This window comes from Oncorhynchus tshawytscha, linkage group LG11 (genome assembly GCF_018296145.1).
Source record: "Oncorhynchus tshawytscha isolate Ot180627B linkage group LG11, Otsh_v2.0, whole genome shotgun sequence".
NCBI classification, from domain to species: Eukaryota; Metazoa; Chordata; class Actinopteri; order Salmoniformes; family Salmonidae; genus Oncorhynchus; species Oncorhynchus tshawytscha.
In genome coordinates this window covers 6,548,841-6,571,832 of record NC_056439.1, presented here as the reverse complement: position 1 = coordinate 6,571,832, position 22,992 = coordinate 6,548,841, and the positions used below count along the sequence as shown (strand labels likewise).

At 44.1% G+C, this 22,992-nt stretch overlaps 2 protein-coding genes across 3 annotated transcripts in view; both read left to right on the top strand.

Annotated features, from left to right (window-relative positions):
- LOC112261341 (zinc finger protein 184-like) overlaps positions 1–22,992 on the top strand; it is a 307,911-nt gene that overhangs the window by 68,090 nt on the left and 216,829 nt on the right. The gene's annotated exons all lie outside the window — the stretch shown is intronic.
- LOC112262392 (transcription factor Sp8-like) lies at positions 791–18,531 on the top strand. Its single transcript, XM_042330470.1, has 7 exons — positions 791–1,265; positions 10,593–10,723; positions 10,882–11,046; positions 13,401–13,565; positions 13,925–14,036; positions 14,238–14,362; positions 17,131–18,531. The coding sequence occupies exons 1-7, from the start codon at positions 980–982 to the stop codon at positions 18,061–18,063; spliced, it is 1,917 nt and encodes a 638-aa protein (XP_042186404.1). The 5' UTR covers positions 791–979; the 3' UTR covers positions 18,064–18,531.

The window sequence follows — 22,992 nt, the reverse complement described above, 5'->3', positions numbered from 1 at the left end:
CGGCTGATGGACATTACAGATAATTGCATGTGTGGGGTACAGAGATGAAGTCATTAAAAAAAATGTTAAACATTAATGCTGAACTTATTTAGACTTACCATAACAAAGGGGTTGAATACTTAATGACTAAAGACATTTCAGCTTTTCATTTTTAATTAATTAGTAAAATAATTCAAAAAATATAATTCCACTTTGACATTATGGGGTTGTGTGTGTAGGCCAGTGACAAAGGAATTAATAATTTAATGTATTTTAAATTCAGGCTAACACAAAATGTGGAAAAATTCAAGGGGTGTGAATACTTTCTGAAGGCAATCCTGACCCTGGACCCTAGATAAGATAGACTGGGCTAACACAGCAAACCTTTTAGGCCAATAATATGCTGTTTTTAAATGTTTTTTGTTTGCTTTATAATCATGAGAGAAATTAGTTATACATGGATAGCTATCAAGGTTAGCAGTCTTTTCTCAAAATTAACCTGATTGTGCTTCTACATCTGCATTGCTTGCTGTTTGGAGTTTTAGGCTGGGTTTCTGTATAGCACTTTGACATCTGCTTATGTAAAAAGGGCTTTATAAATGCATTTATAAATACCAGGCCTTTGGCATGGTGCAGGAGCAGATAGGGTCAAAGTAGTGGGTTAATGAGTGTAGGGTTAGTTGGAAGGGTGTTTATTTTAAAATATATATTTGTCTTCCAATTTAAGATAATGTTTTTATTTTTTTATTATCAGAAAGTATAATGGATTTATATTATAGTCCAGTTGGGGGAGGCAATGCAACATATTGGATGCCAACCGCCGTTAAACTCCGAAGAAGAAGTAAAGGGAAGTAAACAGTGATCAAGAAAACGTCAGCGTTTTAGCAAAAATATTACTCATTTAATTGCACAGCATCACATACTTATCCAATGTAGTCTTTAATTCGATTTGGAGACAGGACTTGACTGATAGCTAACGTTACCTAGATAGCATCTAACAATGGCTAACGTGAACAGTATGGTTTTCCACACTCAAATAGCCTCCATCATGGAGGTGCTAGCGAATGCAGCCGTGGCAGAGATCTGTAAAGTCGTAGACGACGACTATGAAGTGTTTCGTTTGGAAATAACTCAAAGCCAGAAAGAAAACAGGACATTGAGGAGGAAACTACAGCTTCTGGAAATGAAAGTGTCACGGGAGCGCACAGAGAAGACTATGCGAGAGCGCGTTCTCGCCAGTCCCAGAAGTGTCAAGATCCTCGACCGATACAGAGCAACGGCAAGAGGTACATTTTTCAGAATAGCCCTGGCAATATGTGGAAATTATGTTCACGCTCTCATAAAAGCGTGACACCAAGGGTGCGTTCGTAAATTCAATCTATCTACTCTGATTTCAGCGCACTCTCGTCTGGGTGTGCCAGAGAGGGCAGAATAATTGAGGCATTTACGAACGCGCAACACCGGTTAAAAGTGACCGGTGTCAGTAAACCTCGGCAAAAAAAAAGTGATTCTATTGTTGCCAGCAGTTTGTCACCAACGATCTAGATAACATGAAAACAGCCTAACCAGCTCTGCTACGGCGAGTAAAATGGTCAGAGTGAGGTGTTCTCTCATGTGTCTGGAATTAGCTAGCCAACTTTAGCCTGTTAGCTTGGGTGCTTGACTGCCGTTTTGAGGTCAGAACGCTCGGATGAACCCAGTTCCTCGATCAGAGCGTCCAGTGTGCACTCCGAGAGCGAAACGTTCTGAATTTACGAACACACCCTTAGTACACAAGTAGAGTTTGGGGGCCCTGAACACACATGCAGCCATCGTTTTAAAAAAACGCATCCTAGTGGCTTTTTTCCATTCCACCATAACCAAATAATCTAACATGATATTACAGAAAAGGTGATGTATACCCACCCCTATGTTTTGATGGTCAATGACTACAAGGATGCCATGCACAACCTCAAACCTCATTTTGCTATTCCACCATAACCGGACAATGCATTTTCTGTCATATCTGCTGAACCAAACACAACACAGAATGTGATTTATAAAAAATATTTTAAAAATGACACCTACACGGCCAAATGTTTGGACACCTCTTCAAATTAGTTTATTTGCTATTTCAGCCATACCCATTGCTGACAGGTGTAAACAATCGAGCACACAACCATGCAATCTCCATAGACAAACATTGGCAGTAGAATGGCCCGTACTGAAGAGCTTTGACTTTCAACGTGGCACAATCAAAGGATGCCACCTTCTCAATGAGTCACTTCGTTCAATTTCTGCCCTTCTAGAGCTGCCCCGGTCAATTGTAAGTGCTGTTATTGTGAAGTGGAAATGTCTTGGAGAAACAACGGCTCAGCTACGAAGTAGTAGGCCACACAAGCTCACAGAACGGGACTGCTGAAGCGCATAGAGCGTAAAAATCGTCTGCCCTCAGTTGCAACAATCACTACCAAGTTCAAAACTGCCTCTAGAAGCAACGTCAGCACAATAATTGTTCGTCAGGAACTTCATGAAATGGGTTTCCATGGCTAAGCAGCCGCACGCAAGCCTAAGATCACCATGCGCAATGCCAAGTGTCGGCTGGAGGGGTGTAAAGCTTGCCACCATTGGACTCTGGAACAGTGGAAACGCGTTCCCTGAAGTGCCAGGAGAATGCTACCTGCCCCAAATCCATAGTGCCAGCTGTAAAGTTTGGTGGAGGAGGAATAATGGTTCGGGCTCGGCTCCTTAGTTCAAGTGAAGGGAAATCTTAACGCTACAGCAAAGTGACATGCTAGACCAGGTCTGGGCAACTCCAGGCCTCGGGGGCTTGATTGGTGTCACACTTTTCCCCCATCCCTAGCAAACACACCTGATTTCAACTAATTGCATTGAACTGAAGATCATGGTTAGTTGATTATTAGAGTCAGGTGTGTTAGCTGGGGCTGGGGCAAAAGTGTGACACCAATCAGGCCCCCAAGGACTGGAGTTCCCCAGGCCTGTCTAGATGATTCTATGCTTCCAACTTTGTGGCCATAGTTTGGGGAAGGCCCATTCCTGTTTCAGCATGACAATGCCCCCGTGCACAAAGCGAGGTCCATACAGAAATGGTTAGTTGAGATCGGTGTGGAAGAACTTGACTGGCCTGCACAGAGCCCTGACCTCAACTCCATCGACTGCGAGCCGGGTGGAAACGCATTCTCATCAGTGCCTGACCTCACTAATGCTCATGGCTGAATGGAAGCTAATCCCTGCAGCAATGTTCCAATATCTAGTGGAAAGCCTTCCCAGAAGAGTGGATGCTGTTGTGGCAGCAAAGGGGGGACCAACTCCATATTATAGCCTATGATTTTGGAAGGATAGTTTCGATGAGCAGGTGACCATACTTTTGGCCATGTAGTGTATGTTTTGATGGTCAAGTACAACATCATAAACAGTTCCGATAATTATATAATGGTGGACTGCCATGGGAAGGTATCCTATGAAATCGCAATTTCTCACAACATACACCATAGAATATTATTTCTGTTGATTTAAAAAAAAAGAAACAACACTTGAAAGTGAATCCCAGTTTAGGAGCAATGCGGAATCAACCATTTTTTTTTATTCTGCTTTACTGGAAATGTATTCATAGAGTTAGGCCAATATTGGACTAAAGGAGCCTAATGTTACTCCTTATAGTCCAAGGATCTAAAATGATTTGTTTAAAGGCGAATTGTCTCTGGAAGCCAAAACAGCCAAACACTATTTCTAAACATGAATTGATTCTCAATTGCGGTACTGTTGTAGAAGCATAAAGACCTTTACATTCATATCACATCAAAATGATTTCACAAAAGCAAAATACACACTTAACTTGTTTTAATTAAACACGGTTGCAACCAACCGACAGTATTTTTCAGTGACGTGTTTGCGGCGTCCGTCTTCCGTTTACACAGGTGTTCGGAGACGCTGGAAGCTAACTAACACAGGTGGTCCACTCTGTCGTCCTTCTGTTTTCCATAAACAAGCACTAATATGTTAATATGGCTGTGTGGTAACCCTATAAAAAGGTGTGTCGTAAATTATTTATTGCTGATATGAAAGATATGTTCCCAAAACCGTACTGCAAGCGATGTATGTTAAATGTTGAAAGCAATTGTTGGGGCTCTTAATAACAAAACTACCCAGGTCAGAAGATACTATCGCCAATGGGCGCTAAAGCAGTTTTGCGTCTATGAATGAAGTAGCATGGAGTCAGCTGTTGACACCAAGCTAAGGCAATAGGAAGCAGGATTCTGAACAGGACAGGGACGTATGTCTGGTCCCCCCCCACACTTTAACTTTTTAACCATAAACTTCAAGAAGGCTTTGGTAGTATGCATGGTGCTGGAAGATTGAGATTCTATGGTATGCTTCTCAAGATTGTTACAAACATGGACATTTTTTGACTACTTCAAGGGTCGTTTCACCAAATGAGTACCTTGTGCGTTCCTTTGATATTTTAAGTATAAATTGTGTACCAATATTACATTTAAAGCCTGTTTATATGAAATGAAGTTTCCCTTAATATAGACCACAGGGAACATTGAATACATTTGATTTGTCTATATGAATGAAGACTTCCTAATGTGCCACAATTCAGCATTTTGACATGTCGCCCTCTGTGCATCTTCTGTGACTTAGAATATTTTAACCCACTTAACCCCAACATTTCTCCCCAAGTTTTCACCATCATTGTAAAGCCCTAGTTGTTGTGTTTCTTTGACAGTCATTTCTGAAGATTTTATTTATTTCATGTGATTAGTGGTTCGTCTCCTCAAGTGAAATGTCTGTCCCTCATTTTAAGGTCAACCCTGTTACGTGAACTCTTGTTCAATAGTTTCACTATATTAAAACATCTAATAGACTAATCATAGTGTAAAAGCTGAGCTGGTTCTACTCTTCTTTTTTTTAATCGTCCATTTTCTGGTGATTTGTGCTGGAAAACTAAGCAGGTCGAGCATTACACATCAACCTTGTTACCCATAGATAGACATGCTATAAATGTTTTTTAACAATGTTTTTTGTATGTGAAGGACACATTCAATTACCCCTCCCTGTTGCCCACAACAAGCTTCCATTCCCCCTGTCATAAGGGGATTTACTGATGATTTAGGATGAAATCATCAACCCTGTTACTTTATTTGGCCTTTGATTTGACGGTCTGCACGTTTATCAAAGTTTAAAAAAAATATATATACACACACACAGTACCAGTCAAAAGTTTGGACACCTACTCATTCAAGGGTTTTTCTTTATTTTACTATTTTCTACATTTGTAGAATAATAGTGAAGACATCAAAACTATGAAATAACACATGGACTCATGTAGCAACCAAAAGTGTTAAACAAATCAAAATATTTTTTTGATTATTCAAAGTAACCACCCTTTTCCTTTGACAGCTTTGCACACTCTTGGCATTCTCTCAACCAGCTTCATGAGAAATGTTTTTCCAACAGTCTTAAAAGGAGTTCCCACATATGCGGAGCACTTGTTGGCTGCTTTTCCTTCACTCTGCGGTCCAACTGATCCCAAACCATCTTAATTGGGTTGAGTTCGGGTGACTGTGGCAGCCAGGTCATCTGACGCAGCACTCCAATACTCTCCTTCTTGGTCAAATAGCCCTTACATAGCCTGGAGGTGGGTGTTGGGTCATTGTCCTGTTAAAAACAAATGATTGTCCCACTCAGCGCCAATCAGATGGGATGTCGTATCGAAGCAGAATGCGGTGGTAGACATGCTGGTTAATTGTGCCTTGAATTCTAAATAAATCACTGACAGTGTCACCAGCATAGCACCGTCACACCACCACCTCCATGCTTCATGGTGGGAACCACACATGCAGAGATCATTCGTTCACCCTCTGCGTCTCACAAAGACAGGATGGTTGGAACCAAAAATCTCAAATTTGGACCCCAGACCAACGGACACATTTCCACAGGTTTAATGTCCATTGCTTGTGTTTCTTGTCCCAAGCAAGTCTCTTCTTATTGGTGTCCTTTAGTAGTTTCTTTGCAGCAATTTGACCACGAAGGCCTGATTCACACAGTCTCCTCTGAATAGTTGATGTTGAGATGTGTCTGATACTTGAACTCTGAAGAATTTATTTGAGCTGCAATCTGAGGCTGGTAACTAATGAATTTATCCTCTGCAGCAGAGGTAAATCTGGGTCTTCCTTTCCAGTTGTGTTCCTCATGGGAGCCAGTACGATCATAGCACTTGATGGTTTTTGCAACTGCACTTGAAGAAACTTTGAAAGTTCTTGAAATGTTTCGTATTGACTGACCCATGTCTTAAAGTAATGATGGACTGTCGTTTCTTTGCTTATTTGAGCTGTTCTTGCCATAATATGGACTTGGTCTTTTACCAAATAGGGCTATCTTCTATATACCACCCCTACCTTGTCACAACAACTGATTGGCTCAAACGCATTAAGGAAAGAAATTACACAAGATTGTGCAAAGCTGTCATCAAAGCAAAGGGTGACTATTTTGAAGAATCTCAAAATAAAATATTTTTATTTAACACTTTTTTGGTTACTACATGATTCCATATGTGTTATTTCAGTTTGTCTTCACTGTTATTCTACAATGTAGAAAATAAAGAAAACCCCTTGAATGAGTAGGTGTGTCCAAACATTTGACTGGTACTGTATATAATAGTTTTTATTCTTCAAATTCATAAAAATTAACAAAAATAGTTGTTGCATAAGTATTTACCCCCTTTTGGTTACGCAAGCCTAAATTAGTTCAGAAGTTGGCTTAGAAATCACAATTTACATGGACTTTTTATGAAATAAGAGGTTGACATGATTTTTGAATGTTTACCTTTTCCCCTGTCCCCCATACATACATCCATAAGGTCCCCCAGTCAAGCATTGACATTCAAGCACAGATTCAACTACAAAGACCAGGGAGATTTTCAAAAGCCTCATAAAGAAAGGCGGGGATTGGTAGATGGGTAACAATAACACCCCAGACATTGACTATCTCTTTAAGCATGGTCAAGTTAATAATTAGGCTGTGGAGGATATTAAATCCTCCAGACACTTCGGCCGAATGAAATACAAGAAGTACAACAGTACTTCAGTACGGTTATACAAGACGACCAGTTGACCAAATGTCACAACACATCAAGAGACAATGACTTGCCCACATTCTCAGAATGCCCAGTTTTGACTCATTATGGGCTAATGTCCCAAAGAGGATGAAGTGGAATGAGTATGTGCATCTATTTAGAATGAGATTTGTCAGCCTTTGTGGACAACTCTCTGGCTAGACGGTCTCGTACACTCTGATCTGCTATGACCCTGTTGGTCATCCAAGCCATGAATCTTGCCTAAAATGAATATCTGTATAATGGACACGTACTGTATACTCTACCCTACTCTGAGTAAATTGACAACTGGTCTGGCCTAGATGGTCACATGCACTCCACTCCAACCTTCAACCCGTTACACCCCCCCGCCACATTGCTACTGCTTGCTCTTTGGGGGTCTAGGCCAGGCTGTAGTGAAGCACTCTGACCGTCATTGTTGTGAAAAGGGCTATATAAATGAGTGTATTTGTCGGTTGATTGTCCAGCCACAAAGCATCATTTGTTGGCGGATTTGCTGCTTTTTTGTTTCATTCTTCATGAACACCTCAAAATGAACTCGATTGAGGTTCTCGTGAACGTTAGTGCGATCACTAAGGAGAATTGTGAAGTGCGCCCAAATGGAAATGTTCTCTTCTGAAATATCATTTGAGTGGTGGGTGGCATTTGTGACCGTCAAGCACTTTGAGATGGATACGTGCCCTTAATCCCTGGGTCCAGACAAGTCGAAAGATCCTTCTTGTGTTCCGTGAATTTACACAGGATCCGAATTCGCAACCAGGGGTAAGAAGACTGCAGCAAACAACTATGGCTCTGTATACCACGGAAATAATATTATGTTGTGTATGTTGTCAGAATCTGCGATTTCAGTAGCTTTCTTCCCATGGCTTACTATGGCAGTCCACCATTATATAATAAACAGAACTATTTATAATGCTGTACTGGGCATCATTGTCATCCTTGACCATCAAAACATCGGTGTAGACATCACCTTTTCCTGTGTTTAATGTTTGGCTCAGAAGATATGACACAAAATACATTTAGTTGTGTCAGAATGAAAAACTGCTGTTTTTGTGATAGCCCCATATCTGAACATATTCAGGGTATATTCAGGGTCCCAAAGTGTACCAAGTTTCAAACTTTTTATGAAAAAACAAATGCAGAACTCCAGACCTGACTGCCCTCGACCAGCACAAAAACATCCTGTGGCGGACTGCAATAGCATCGAATAGTCCCCGCGATATGCAACTGTTCAGGGAAGTCAGGAACCAATACACGCAGTCAGTCAGGAAAGCCAAGGCCAGCTTCTTCAGGCAGAAATTTGCATCCTGTAGCTCTAACTCCAAAAAGTTCTGGGACACTGTAAAGTCCATGGAGAACAAGAGCACCTCCTCCCAGCTGCCCACTGCACTGAGGCTAGGTAACACGGTCACCACCGATAAATCCATGATTCTTGAAAACTTCAACAAGCATTTCTCAACGGCTGGCAATGCCTTCCTCCTGGCTACTCCAACCTCGGCCAACAGCTCCCCCCCCCGCAGCTACTCGCCCAAGCCTCTCCAGGTTCTCCTTTACCCAAATCCAGAAAGCAGATGTTCTGAAAGAGCTGCAAAACCTGGACCCGTACAAATCAGCTGGGCTAGATAATCTGGACCCTCTATTTCTGAAACTATCCGCCGCCATTGTCACAACCCCTATTACCAGCCTGTTCAACCTCTCTTTCATATCGTCTGAGATCCCCAAGGATTGGAAAGCTGCCGCAGTCATCTCCCTCTTCAAAGGGGGAGACACCCTGGACCCAAACTGTTACAGACCTATATCCATCCTGCCCTACCTATCTAAGGTCTTCGAAAGCCAAGAACATACAGGTCACTGACCATCTCGAATCCCACCGTACCTTCTCCGCTGTGCAATCTGGTTTCCGAGCCGGTCACGGGTGCACCTCAGCCACGCTCAAGGTACTAAACGATATCATAACCGCCATCAATAAAAGACAGTACTGTACTTTCGACTCTGTCAATCACCATATTCTTATCGGCAGACTCAGTAGCCTCGGTTTTTCTAATGACTGTCTTGCCTGGTTCACCAACTACTTTGCAGACAGAGTTCAGTGTGTCAAATCGGAGGGCATGTTGTCCGGTCCTCTGGCAGTCTCTATGGGGGTGCTACAGGGTTCAATTCTCGGGCCGACTCTTTTCTCTGTATATATCAATGATGTTGCTCTTGCTGCGGGCGATTCCCTGATCCACCTCTACGCAGACGACACCATTCTGTATACTTCCGGCCCTTCCTTGGACACTGTGCTATCTAACCTCCAAACGAGCTTCAACGCCATACAACACTCATTCCGTGGCCTCCAACTGCTCTTAAACGCTAGTAAAACCAAATGCATGCTTTTCAACCGTTCACTGCCTGCACCCGCACGCCCGACTAGCATCACCACCCTGGATGGTTCCGGCCTAGAATATGTGGACATCTATAAGTACCTAGGTGTCTGGCTAGACTGTAAACTCTCCTTCCAGACTCATATCAAACATCTCCAATCTAAAATCAAATCTAGAGTGGGCTTTCTATTCCGCAACAAAGCCTCCTTCACTCACGCCGCCAAACTTACCCTAGTAAAACTGACTATCCTACCGATCCTCGACTTTGGTGATGTCATCTACAAAATAGCTTCCAATACTCTACTCAGCAAACTGGATGCAGTTTATCACAGTGCCATCCGTTTTGTTACTAAAGCACCTTATACCACCCACCACTGCGACCTGTATGCTCTAGTCGGCTGGCCCTCGCTACATATTCGTCGCCAGACCCACTGGCTCCAGGTCATCTACAAGTCCATGCTAGGTAAACCTCCGCCTTATCTCAGTTCACTGGTCACGATGACAACACACCCGTAGCACACGCTCCAGCAGGTGTATCTCACTGATCATCCCTAAAGCCAACACCTCATTTGGCCGCCTTTCGTTCCAGTTCTCTGCTGCCTGTGACTGGAACGAATTGCAAAAATCGCTGAAGTTTGAGACTTATCTCCCTCACCAACTTTAAACATCTGCTGAGCAGCTAACCGATTGCTGCAGCTGTAAATAGCCCACCCAATTTACCTACCTCATCCCCATGCTGTTTATATTTATTTACTTTTCTGCTCTTTTGCACACCAGTATCTCTACCTGTACATGACCATCTGATCATTTATCACTCCAGTGTTAATCTGCAAAATTGTAATTTTTCACCTACCTCCTCATGCCTTTTGCACACAATGTATATACTCTTTTTTTTCTCTACTGTGTTGATAAATTGTTTACTCCATGTGTAACTCTATTGTCTGTTTACACTGCTATGCTTTATCTTGGCCAGGTCGCAGTTGTAAATGAGAACTTGTTCTCAACTAGCCTACCTGGTTAAATAAAGGTGATTTAAAACATTTTTTAAAAAGGTGAACACATCACCTGAAGTTTGGCACATATCGACTGGACAGTACTGAACTTAACCTCTTTTCCCCCAATTACTCTCTCAGGTGAAGGACATCTCACTGAAGGCTACAGAAGCATTGTGAAGCCAGCGGGACATAATACATGGAGAGATGACCAACCAATCACTGTTGACGAAGGGAGTGGAACCTCAACCCAGCATGTTATTGTGATCGAGGTTAGTGTTGCATCAAATTTACAGTACATTAAATGTGGCCAGTTTATTTCAGAAAGGCTCCCTTCGGCTATTCACTTGCCACAGGGGAGCTTGTGAGACTTCCCCACGACATTGTTATACAATTCAACTCATGTACCGGTAATAACCTCTTGTGTCAGTCTGCAGATGCAGAGGCTGCAGGTCCTGGGGTCAAGCAGGAGAGGTCTGAAGGACAGGAGGACCCACGTCACTGCAGAGACATCCAGACTGGAGCGCCCCCTGAAGCCACGGGGGACCTCACTGCCGCCGCGCCCCAGCCCAGGACCCGACGCAGCATCATGGAGGTCAGTGGAACGCCGAACGCCGTCCTCAAGTCCGAGACAGACAACGAGACTTTAACTGTAACACACAGCCTCTTACACACAGGATCTGACCACAGATCAGACCCAGATAAACTTTGTCTGGGGAGACTGGGCTGTTCTCCTGCTCCCGGCTCAGAGTATTTACCAGTATTTCACCAGAGCCAGAAGACTGTTCATTCCCATGGAGATGGTGACACGTTAGACACTGGAGGTGATGATCCATCTTGTTCTTACGCTACAGAGATGGACCCTGGCAAAATGCTCTTGGGTTTAGAGAGACAGACTGATCTATCTAGAGGAGACTGGAACCGGTACAGTAGTAGTGTAAACTCTGAAGGTTGTCTAGATAAGAAAGGGGAGGGTCTGGTCGTAGATGAGATGACTGTGAAAGTGGAGAGTGATGCTCCTCTGACATGGAATGCAGACGAGACTCACTTAAGAGAAGGACACTCACAGGGCAACAGTAATGACTTCTTAGACTACAGGGAAAGCTTAGAGACAAATCTAAATGTCCCGACCCACTCCTCTTTACACATGTTCAGGGATCGCGACCCATTATCCATGTCGATGGGGCCTTCCGATTCACACGGCCACATCCTTTTAGATCAGGAATTGTACTCAAACGACAGAGCTAGAGCCCAGGCTCAGGGAGGGGTAGCCACGTCAGGCAATGGTAAAGAGAAACGATTCCTCTGCATGTTCTGTAACAAAAGCTTCAGCTGCTCCCAGAATGTGGAGATCCACCAGAGGGTCCACACAGGGGAGAAACCCTTCAGCTGTACCCAGTGTCACATGCGCTTCACCCAGGCTGGCACCCTGAAGAGGCACCAGAGGGTCCACACAGGGGAGAAACCCTTCAGCTGTACCCAGTGTCACATGTGCTTCACCCAGGCTGGTCACCTAAAGAGGCACCAGAGGGTCCACACAGGAGAGAAGCCGTTTGCCTGTACGCACTGCAGGAAGAGGTTCTCTGAGAGGAGATGCCTCAGGATACACCAGCAGAAAAACCATTCCACTCTATAACATAGAAAGTGTTGGATTCGGGGTTAAACTTGGAACATTGTTATACTCAGAAGTATAGGAACATTAGTTACAAAAGAGACATGGGGGGGGGGGGCTGAATGCAGGGAAAACAATCGCATGTGACAGTACTGGTAAGGGGAGAAACTGTTGAAGGCTCATATCACTTAGTTCCCTGCTTAGCAATAATGATGCAATGTTTAGCGATAAGGAGGAGACTCCACCCACAGTGGGGTATGAATACTACCACAGGGGAAGCCATGTCTGTGTCGGAATTACAGCTGTATCGACCCTTTGGGAAGAATTAAACTTGGTTAAGCTTCTCTGGTGTCCGTGAGTTATTTACTCAAAATTAGAACCGTACAAAAGTAACCATTCCACTCGATAGCTTCTGACGTTTAGATCAAACCCTGCATTAAAGGAACACTCAGAGAGATGACGCAGATGCACAAAGTAAACAACAGCAGTGGGTCAATTTCCACAACAACTATGAGTGTTGAAGTGCAAGGCCCAGCCATTGTAGGATGTATAAGCCTAAAAAGTATATTGCTTAATGTTTGTACTGTGTAGGCCAGTGTTTACCAACTCCAGTCCTCAAGTCCCCCAACGGTACACATTTTCATTGTAGCCCCGGACAAGCACACCTCATTCTACTCAGAGGGCTTGATGATTAGTTGACAAGTTGAATTAGTGCCACAATAAAAATGTTTAATGTTGGTGGTACTTGAGAACTGGAATTGGGAAACACTGGTGTAGGCTATATGATGTTTTCACATGCCTAGTACATTACTTCCATTTAACATGTTTTTTCCCCCAAGACACTAAGATAACATGAATGCAGTTCATGTAGTTCATGCAGATGTTTAATTGAGACGTGTATGTGTGGTTTTCAGATGGTGTATTTCAAACTTGTTTATGTTCAATAAACACCTACATGGGACTTTTCATTCCAAGACTTTCATTGAGACTCTCTTTAATATACATCACATCTGATCTCACCCTATTCTGCATAAACATGACAGCTCTTTAGAACAAATATATACCTACTCACTAACAAACACCTACTGTACACGTCAAAATAGTTTAGTCAGGTTTGTCTAATGACTTGACTTATCATAGCTGACCCATTTACCTACAACATATTTATGTCCACCATGATGGGTTTAACAACAATGAAGTCATTCTGTAACTACAGTATAGGACTCAAACGTAGTGGGGATGGGTAAAGACTCCATGTTGAAAATGTGTTAATTATCTGTGTGTACATACCTGAGGGAGTGTATGTCTGTGTAATCTGTATCACCTGTCTCTTCCAGGAGGAGGAGGGTCCAGAGGTGCTGCTGGTGAAGGAGGAGGGGTGTGAGGAGGGTCTGGGGAACCCTGAGGAGGCCATAGTCGTGGATGACAACCAGACTACACCTCCTCCTGAACCCACAGAGGAACCAGCTGAGCAGCACAGAACCACACACAGTCTCACTGAGGTGAGCCCACTGTAAACTACTGTCAATTATATTAGGTCATCAGAGCAGGAGTGCTGATCTAGGATCAGTTTGCCTTTTAGATCACAATTAATACAATTATATGGAAATATCCTAGATCAGTACTTCTATTCTGAGACTCTTTGTGGATACGGGCCGAAGTCCTGATGAATTTTGTCTTAAGTGTGGGACCATGCCTTTCAATTATCAAACCATTAAAGACGGTCAAGTAATTAAATCAATTAACATGTTTGCATAGTACTCACAGCAATCCCTCATTGCCCAATCAGAAAATGCTCCATAGCAGGGTGCTCATATCAGATTTCTTGATCCAACATCCTCTCACTCTGTATCTCTTACAGCCAGTAGACATGGAGGATGGAAAGCCTGATCTGCTGCTAGTCAAAGAGGAGACAATACAAGACGGACCAGAGAGCATTGATCTGCTGAGTGGACTAAAGATGGGGGAGCAAGGTAAGGGAGAAAGACATATAGCCTACATACAGTAATAGATCTTCAATGGGAATAGTGATGGATCTGGATATTTATTAAAATGAAATCAACACAACTTATGTTTACATACAAAAACACACAACTTGACCTGGTAATTGACCAAAAAAAACATGTAGAATTCTCACATGTTTGTCAAGCCCATTTTATAACCTCTTCCTGCAGGTGGTTGGCTGGAGGCTAACAGAGACTGGACGGCCATCTTGGATTCCCAGACCCAGGCGGGTCCAGCCAAGGGTCCAGGGGACAACAACACTGAGGTGGCCAGGACCAGAGGTGACATAGTGAAGGTCAGTGGATGGGACAGACACAGACAGTCGAACACAAAACAACATCCAATTTTAGGCTCCATGACAATAGACTGGCTGAGACCAGGGCAAGGTGTAGATTTGGTCTGCGAGGACGTGTCCATATTCGGCTAGCGAGGCTCCATCCTGCTCTTATAGATGTGATTCAGAGAGACTGATGGTGCCTCAGTTTTTTTTTTTGTTGAATTTTACCCCCTTTTTCTCCCCAATTTCGTGGTATCCAATTGTTAGTAGCTACTATCTTGTCTCATCGCTACAACTCCCGTATGGGCTCGGGAGAGACGAAGGTTGAAAGTCATGCGTCCTCCAATACACAACCCAACCAAGCCGCACTGCTTCTTAACACAGCGCGCATCCAACCCGGAAGCCAGCCGCACCAATGTGTCGGAGGAAACACCGTGCAACCTTGGTTAGCGTGCACTGTGCCCGGCGTGGGCCGGTGCAAGATGAGACAAGGATATCCCTACCGGCCAAGCCCTCCCTAACCCGGACGACGCTATGCCAATTGTGCGTCGCCCCACGGACCTCCCGGTCGCAGCTGGCTACGACCGAGCCTGGGCGTGAACCCAGAGTCTCTGGTGGCATAGCTGGCGCTGCAGTACAGCGCCCTTTACCACTGTACCACCCGGGAGACCTGATGGCACCTCAGTTTAACCCCCTAACAGGTGCTGCCTTCAGCCTGCCTTCTATAGGATCTATCAACTGGAACATGGACCCTGTGACATCATAGACACTCCCTGGCCTTCGTCCTCCTCACACTCTCCTAATGTTAAACCAGACCTCAGACAATATCCATGCCTCAACACTAAATGACTACACAAGCCCATTGACAAATGACAGTATTAGTAGTAGTAACGCTATCAGTAGATCCGGTGGCAAATAGAAGCGCTTCCAATGTTCGTTCTGTTGGAAAGCCTGGATATCCACCAAAGGATGCACACGGGGGAGAAATCGTTTGTCTGCCACTTGTGCCGGGCCAGTTTCTCCCACTCCTCCAACCTGAAGTGGTACCAGAGGGTCCACACAAGGGAGAAACCCTACAGCTGCCCCCAGTGTGAGAAGAGGTTCTCCCGTCAGCACCAGCTGAAGGTGCTCCTGAAGGTCCACACTGGAAAAATGCTGTTCACCTGTACGTACTGTGGGAAGAGGTTCTCAGAGAGGAGCTACCTCAGGATACACCAGCAGGAAATGCACACGGCCCCTGTATAGTGACATGTAGTGAACTAGCTAGTTTGTAGTTAATTCTATTGGTTTAGGATGTAGTAGATTACTGGATGAGATGAACTGAGGAAATAGAGTATGATGATGAGGCAGAGTAGAGGATATGGTGATGGTTGGTATCCTAAAATGCTTCACTGATGAAGTGTCATGTTTACAGAATGTAATTTTGAACCTTTTCCAGAGTATTCTAAAATACATTTTTATCAAAGGGAGGGTACCGGATTTACAGAAAATGTCAAGTGTTAACATAGTGAGACAAGTTATTCTAAACTCAGCAAAAAAAGAAATGGCCCTTTTTCAGGACCCTGACTTTCAAAGATATTTGTATTTTTACAAATTAACTTCACAAATCTTCATTGTAAAGGGTTTAAACACTGTTTCACATGCTTGTTCAATGAGCCATAAACAATTAATGAACATGCACCTGTGGAACGGTTGTTAAGACACTAACAGCTTACAGACAGTAGGCAATTAAGGTCACAGTTATGAAAACTTAGGACACTAAAGAGGCCTTTCTACGGATTCTGAAAAACACCAAAAGAAAGATGCCCAGGGTCCCTGCTCATCTGTGTGAACGTGCCTTAGGCATGCTGCAAGGAGGCATGAGGACTGCAGATGTGGTCAGGGCAATAAATTGCAATGTCTGTACTGTGAGATGCCTAAGACAGCACTACGGGGAGACGGGGCGGACAGCTGATCGTCCTCGCAGTGGCAGACCACGTGTAACAACACCTGCTCAGGATCGGTACATCCGAACATCACACCTGCGGGACAGGTACAGGATGGCAACAACAACTGCCTGAGATACACCAGGAACCCACAATCCCTCCATCAGTGCTCAGACTGTCCGCAATATGCTGAGAGAGGCTGGACTGAGGGCTTGTAGGCCTGTTGTAAGGCAGGTCCTCACCAGACATCACCGGCAACAATGTCGGCTATGGGCACAAACCCATCATCGCTAGACCAGACAGGACTGGCAAAAGTGCTCTTCACTGACAAGTCGCGGTTTTGTCTCACCAGGGGTGATGGTTGGATTTGCGTTACACCAAAGCCTGTACTCTGGAGCGGGATCGATGTGGAGGTGGAGGGTCCGTCATGGTCTGGGGCGGTGTGTCACAGCATCATCTCAACGCTATGCGTTACAGGGAAGACATCCTCCTCCCTCGTGTGGTACCCTTCCTGCAGGCTCGTCCTGATATGACCCACACCCCACCCAGACCATGACCAGACCCCCCCCCAGACCATGATATGACCCCCCGGGAAGTACGGGAAATTGCAGGTGCCTTGGTGGAAGAGTAGGGTAACATCTCACAGCAAGAACTGGCAAATCTGGTGCAGTCCATGACGAGGAGATGCACTGCAGTACTTTTTGTATCATTCCAATGGCTCTATATTGTTAGGTACTTGATTCACATTGTTAGATATTTGCTTGACTGTGGTTAACATTTTAGAATGTCATGTTTCTGTATGTACATTAAAGAGTTTCTTATATAAACCTTCATGCTCTTCTGTTCAATTTGTGTTTATAGTCTGCAGTCCATGAAGACCTGCTGATATCCTGTGTTACTGGCGGGAGAGACTGGACCTCTGAAGTGGCTGGTCACAAACCCTGGCAACAAATCAGAACCCTGGATCAGGAGCCGTCTCTCTTCCTTCCTGAATCGGAACCAGGACCCAACCAAGAGGGACAGAGACTCCACCACCACACAGAACACAACCAATGGACTGGTGGACTGAACAACCTCGGTCCTGGTGGTCATCAGAGAGACCCAGGCTCCATTCAGGGATCCAGTCTGCAGCCCAGACCCTTCTCTTCACAGTCTCCGTGCAGGGATGATACAGGGCCTGGGGCTGATAGACCCTCCTGTTCCTATGATACAAACACCACAGTATCTATGATGAATAGAGCAGGTCACCCTGGGCTTCAGCCTTCACATGTAGTGGTGGGAGACCCCCTTGGTGGTAGTCGGTCTTCTCCTTCAGGGTCTCATCTAATGCCTGGTGGGGTCTGGGTTCATAGAAGGCCTGGGCCTGAATCTGGGTCTAGCCTTCCTCAGCTACCTCATGATTACCCCACAAATACAAACAGGGTCAGGATCGGTGTTCACAACGAGACGTACCTAGCCTATAACACAGCACACAATCCCAACAACACCCAAACAATGGCTAGAGGTCAAGGAGGGAGCTCCAACACTAACCACCTGAGGGTGGTGGCTCATGCTTCTACCTCCTCTGGTGTCATTGGGTCACAACATGGGAGGCCGAGCATTAGGACGGACACCGATAAGCCGTTTGCCTGCCCCACGTGTGGGAAGCTCTTTGCTAAGACAAAATATATGAAGCAGCACCAGACCGTTCACACCAAGGAGAGGCCCTTCAAGTGCAAACTATGTTACAAGAGCTTCTCCTTCTTGAGTTACCTCATCAGACATAGGCGTGTCCACAACAGGGAGAAATTGTAGCTATTCTTTAGCTGAAATATTGTAGTTCTCATTAAGTCTAGTGGGGTCAGAGTTTTTGGGGGATTACTAGGTCCTTTTAGTTGATTATCTGGGGATGCTCACATGATACAGGCTTGTTGTTTGGTGTGCTGGCATAGCCAAAATAACACTGAAATTAGCCAAAAACTAAGTTTTCATGAATTTTTACAATACCCTACATTTGGGACTTTGTACCTGTGGAACTTAGTGGAAACCCTTTAAAGCTCGGTCCTTGCCCTCCGGGGGTCCTTGCTATCCAGAATCCTTGGGATGTTACACACAACAACCCCCCGCCTCTGAATTTGGTTTTGCCTTTTTTTTCTATTCATAACAAATTTTTCTATTCATAACAAATTATTTATAACACCTTTAACACATTTGGCATAGTCAGGTTGCACCTGTTCCTTTATGTGATCAAATCTGTTAATAAATGAGAAATCATTTCCTTTTCATAAGTTTACAATTGATTTGCTTGTTTATCATTTAGAATTTAACATGACTTTAGTTTCATTGGCTGCCTGGGGGGGCAGTGCCCCTGTGACAACTATTTTGGACCCCTTGTGGCCCCCTAAATGTGGAGTATGAAATAGTTTTTACATAACTCGTTTTTGCTATCGTTCTTTTTTTTTACATCCGTTATTAGACAGTGGCAACGATGATGATTATGAACATGGTCTTTTGCCTGCTAATGCCTGCAATGCAGTGAAGAAAACTCTATGACAACAATAACGTCTAATGTATCTTGCCCCTCTATCAGTACAACTGGCCCCAGCTTGGCCCCCCCCCAGTTGAAATGGTCTACAACCGCCACTGCCCAGCTCATGTTGGGGTAGGGAGAAATGAGGCAGCAGATGAGGTAGCCGAAAGCAGCTGTGAAGAAGGAGGCGGTGCATAAGGTGGTCTCATTAGGGGGGATGGAATGTACGAGCATCATAGCAGAGGGGCTGACCCAGGAGTGGCAACGTGAGTGGGAGAGAGAGGGGGGAGTGGGGAAGGTAGTTTCTCTATCCAGAATCGGGTATCTGGGGTGTGAAAGGAAGGATGGGGTTCTGTTGACAAGGCTGAGGTTGGGTCATTGTGGATTGGGTAGTGGGTTATTGTTAGTGGGGAAACACACAGATGGGAAGTGTGAGGAATGTGGTGAGGTAGAGATTGAAGTATGCCATGTTATATTGCCGGTGGTATGCTGAGGATAGGACATTCTTCTGTGACCTGACTAACTGCATTTTCGCCTATAACAATTTTGAGCTAGGACTTTCACGTCTGATGTAAAAAAGCTTTATAAATACATTTGATTGAGCTCAAATGATAGGCAAATCGAAATAACAAGGAAGCTGTTGTATTCCACTGACCTGAGAAATGCAGCGATACAGCGTCTAGTCTGCCGGAAATGCACAAGAAGAAGGTTTGATGTGTAATGGAGCAGTATCATATTTCAAAGAACCGCACACATACATTTTCATTTAACCACACCCTTTGAGCTATGATTCCCAACCAATAAGATCCTTTCTCTTCAGTGTAAACAGAAGTGAGGATGTGACTCGTAGGTGCAAGATGGCGCAAGCAGGAGGAGGTGTGGATCATAAAGATAGAGGACTCTTCTTTATATCTGTGCCATTATAGCGTCTGACAGCATGGAAAACAGAGCAAAGCAGAGTTAGGAAATAAAACGTCCAGTTCTGTGTATGTCCCCTCGTCTTATAGGAGAACGTTTGTTGAAGAGGAGCGGAACAAGTTGCCAAATCAGAGTAATCCATTTGAGATATCCAGACTGGTGGAAAGAGTGATGGTAAAGGGAATTCTGTGTGGATTATGAGAAGTGGACTTGTTCTGATTTCTTGTACATCAGAGGAACAGAAGGAGCGGGTGTTGTGTTTCACCCGATTCGAGAAGGTTGCCATGTCATGCGTGGCTATTCGGAGCAGGGAAACCCTCAAGGGGGTCATATATGGCGTCCACAGGAGGCTGCGGAGGGGATAACAGCTCATAAATGGCTGGAACGGAGCAAATGGAATGGCAAACATGGAAACTGAGTTTGATACCATTCCACTGATGCCGCTCCAGCCATTACCTCAAGCCCGTTCTGCCCAATTAAGATGCCACCAACTTCCTGTGCAGGAGTCTTGTGGGAAATCGATGTTGCAGAAATAAAACGGTATCCATGGTGTGATTGATGCACAGCGGATGAATCGTGTTGTGAATGGAGTTTAAAAAAAAAAAAAATTATGAGTCCATCTGTACCCAAGTGCAGTTTGGGTATATGAATTACCATGTAAGAGGGTTTATCCAAAGACCAACGCAGTGTAATCACTGTAGAGGTTATGGACATGTGGAAAGTGTCTGCAGAAGGGACAATTCGAGATGTCCATGTTGTGGAAGAGATCATCTCATGTGTTGTAAAAGTGAGGAGCATGTGAAGTGTTGCGATTGTGGTGGGGATCATGAAGCGACATCTTAAGAATGGCCAACGAGGGTGGAAGAGGATGAGGTCGCTGAAGTCAGGGCCAACCAGAACATTTCATATGAAACAGCTGTAAACAGGATTGAGGGATCTAATGGTCCTGATGGTGGTGAATAGGCCTTCTCTGCAGGGGTTGCCAGACATTTTGCATGTCAAGAAGGTGGACTTTGTGGCCTTTATAACTATGGTGGTTAACGGCACTGCCAAAGTGGAGAGGAAGTCCAGGAAAATAACCATCATTGTGGATGTGGCAGAGCAGTTCCTGGGACTGGAAGACTTCTCAGCGGAGGAGATGCATGGAGTATTGTCAAGAACCATACCACCCTCTCAAGCCTTAGAGCCTGAGAGGGGAGATATGAAGCTGAAAGGATGGAAGTAGTGAGCTTTGTTTTTGTTAATGTATTATTTTTTTGTTGTGTGGATTAAGTTCGTTTTTCGACATCAAATATGGATTTTTTTTTAAACTTGTTTTTTTCCAACCCCGTCCAGTTGGTGGCAGCAACACACCTTATTGGGGAAAAAACCCCACAGAAGAAGTAGTAGTGGTAGTTAAGTGAAGACTTAACATAGGAAGATGTCGGAAGCGGATGTTTTGTTTGAAACTGACGGCTTTGGATGAAGTGGCATCCGTGAGAATAACAAGAATTGGGCTTATTTTGTTTGTGTGTGTCCGGAGCAAACGGAGCGTGCTTTGCGACTCAAAGATATCGGATTGAAATGTGTCGCGTGTGGATCATCAAAGCAGGGCGCCTATCAAGGGGGTTATCTCTGGGGTGGCACTAGAAGGGAAAGCAAAATACATCACTGAAGAAGTAGATGGAATGGTTGGTGCACGCCGACTGACCTGCATGGTGGATGGATTGAGGAAGCCCACCAATTCTATTTGAATTAGTCTCCCTTCTCACATATTTGGGTTATGTAAGAGCCTTTGTGGCCGAACATAACGCAGTGTGATAAATGCAAAATATTTGGATGTAAGTGTACACTACTGGTCAAAAGTTTTAGAACACCTACTCATTCAAGGGTTTTTCTTTATTTTTACTATTTTCTACATTGTAGAATATTAGTGAAGACATCAACTATGAAATAACACACATGGAATCATGTAGTAACCAAAAGAAAAGTGTTAAACAAATCAAAATATACACTACCGTTCAAACGTTTGGGGTCACTTAGAATTGTCCTTTTTTTTGAGAAAAGAAAAGCATATTTTTTTGTCCATTTAAAATAAATTGATCAGAAATACAGTGTAGACATTGTTAATGTTGTAAATGACTATTGTAGCTGGAAACGGCAGAATTTAAATGGACTATCTACATAGGCATACAGAAGCCCATTATCAGCAATCGTCACTCCTGTGTTCCAATGCACGTTGTGTTAGCTAATCCAAATGTATCATTTTAAAAGGCAAATTGATCATTAGAAAACCCTTTTGCAATTGTTAGCACAGCTGAAAATTGTTGTCTTGATTTAAAGAAGCAATAAAACTGGCCTTCTTTAGACTAGTTGACTATTTGGAGCATCAGCATCAGACGGGATGACTATCAAAACATTATATGCCAGATGGTTAAATGCTGCAATTGTGGTGGCGAACATGCACCCAAATTCCTGAATTGTTAGGGTGAAGGAGACAGAGGTGGCAAAAAAATAGGGCCGTCAGGGAGAAGGGAGTAACGTTTTGGAAACAATGGTAGTTTGATTAGAGACACTAGTGAATGTTCCTCGCCAACAGAGAGATCCTTACATGTTAAACGATGACTTGCAATGGTTATAAACTGCACAGCGCAAACAGAAAGAAAAATCGAAGAAAATGGTAACCATTGAGTGCGGCTCAACATTTTTTAGGGGGGGGGGCTTATAGCAGAGACATTACAAGTAATCCTGTCAATGAATGTTCCGCTCTCACAGGCCCCTGAGCCTGTGTTGGGATGCGATTTGGACTATGATTGAAGGAGTGGGATGGGTTTTGGATTTATTTCACTTTTTGTATGACGTCGTCGCCCTCCCTCCCATTTGGTGGATGCCAGATGCAGCGAGAGGCTCAGAGATTTAGAATCAGAGGATGTAAGACAGATTGGTATGACTACAGTGCAGAGTGATGGAGCTCCCATGGCTGCTCCTGTACTAAGTGGACCAACTGTTGGGGCTGGTATGTTTTCTAGACCTGTTCAGAAGTCTTGCGCTCATGAACGTGCTCTGTCAAAGGACATTTTGATAGTGACAAAACTTAACCTTACCAAAGAAAGCTATGACGTTATCAACATGACTCGGGTTGTGGAAAGCCGAAATGCCAGGTTGAAGGTTATTGTGGATACGGCAAAATAGTTATTGGGGTTAACAGATACCGTTGAAATGGTTGTAGACATGCTGAATAATCCTACGGGTGGATTGTTTCAGAATGATATAAATACAGTTTAATGGGTTGGGGGCTTGGGAGGGTTAGTAGGGCT

Coding starts and splice junctions, on each gene's coding strand:
- LOC112262392 (XM_042330470.1), top strand. CDS start 980: ATGGCTAACGTGAACAGTATGGTTTTCCACACTCAAATAGCCTCCATC. Junction 11,047..13,400: donor CCCGACGCAGCATCATGGAG/GTCAGTGGAACG, acceptor TGTCTCTTCCAG/GAGGAGGAGGGTCCAGAGGT. Junction 14,363..17,130: donor CCAGAGGTGACATAGTGAAG/GTCAGTGGATGG, acceptor TTGTGTTTATAG/TCTGCAGTCCATGAAGACCT.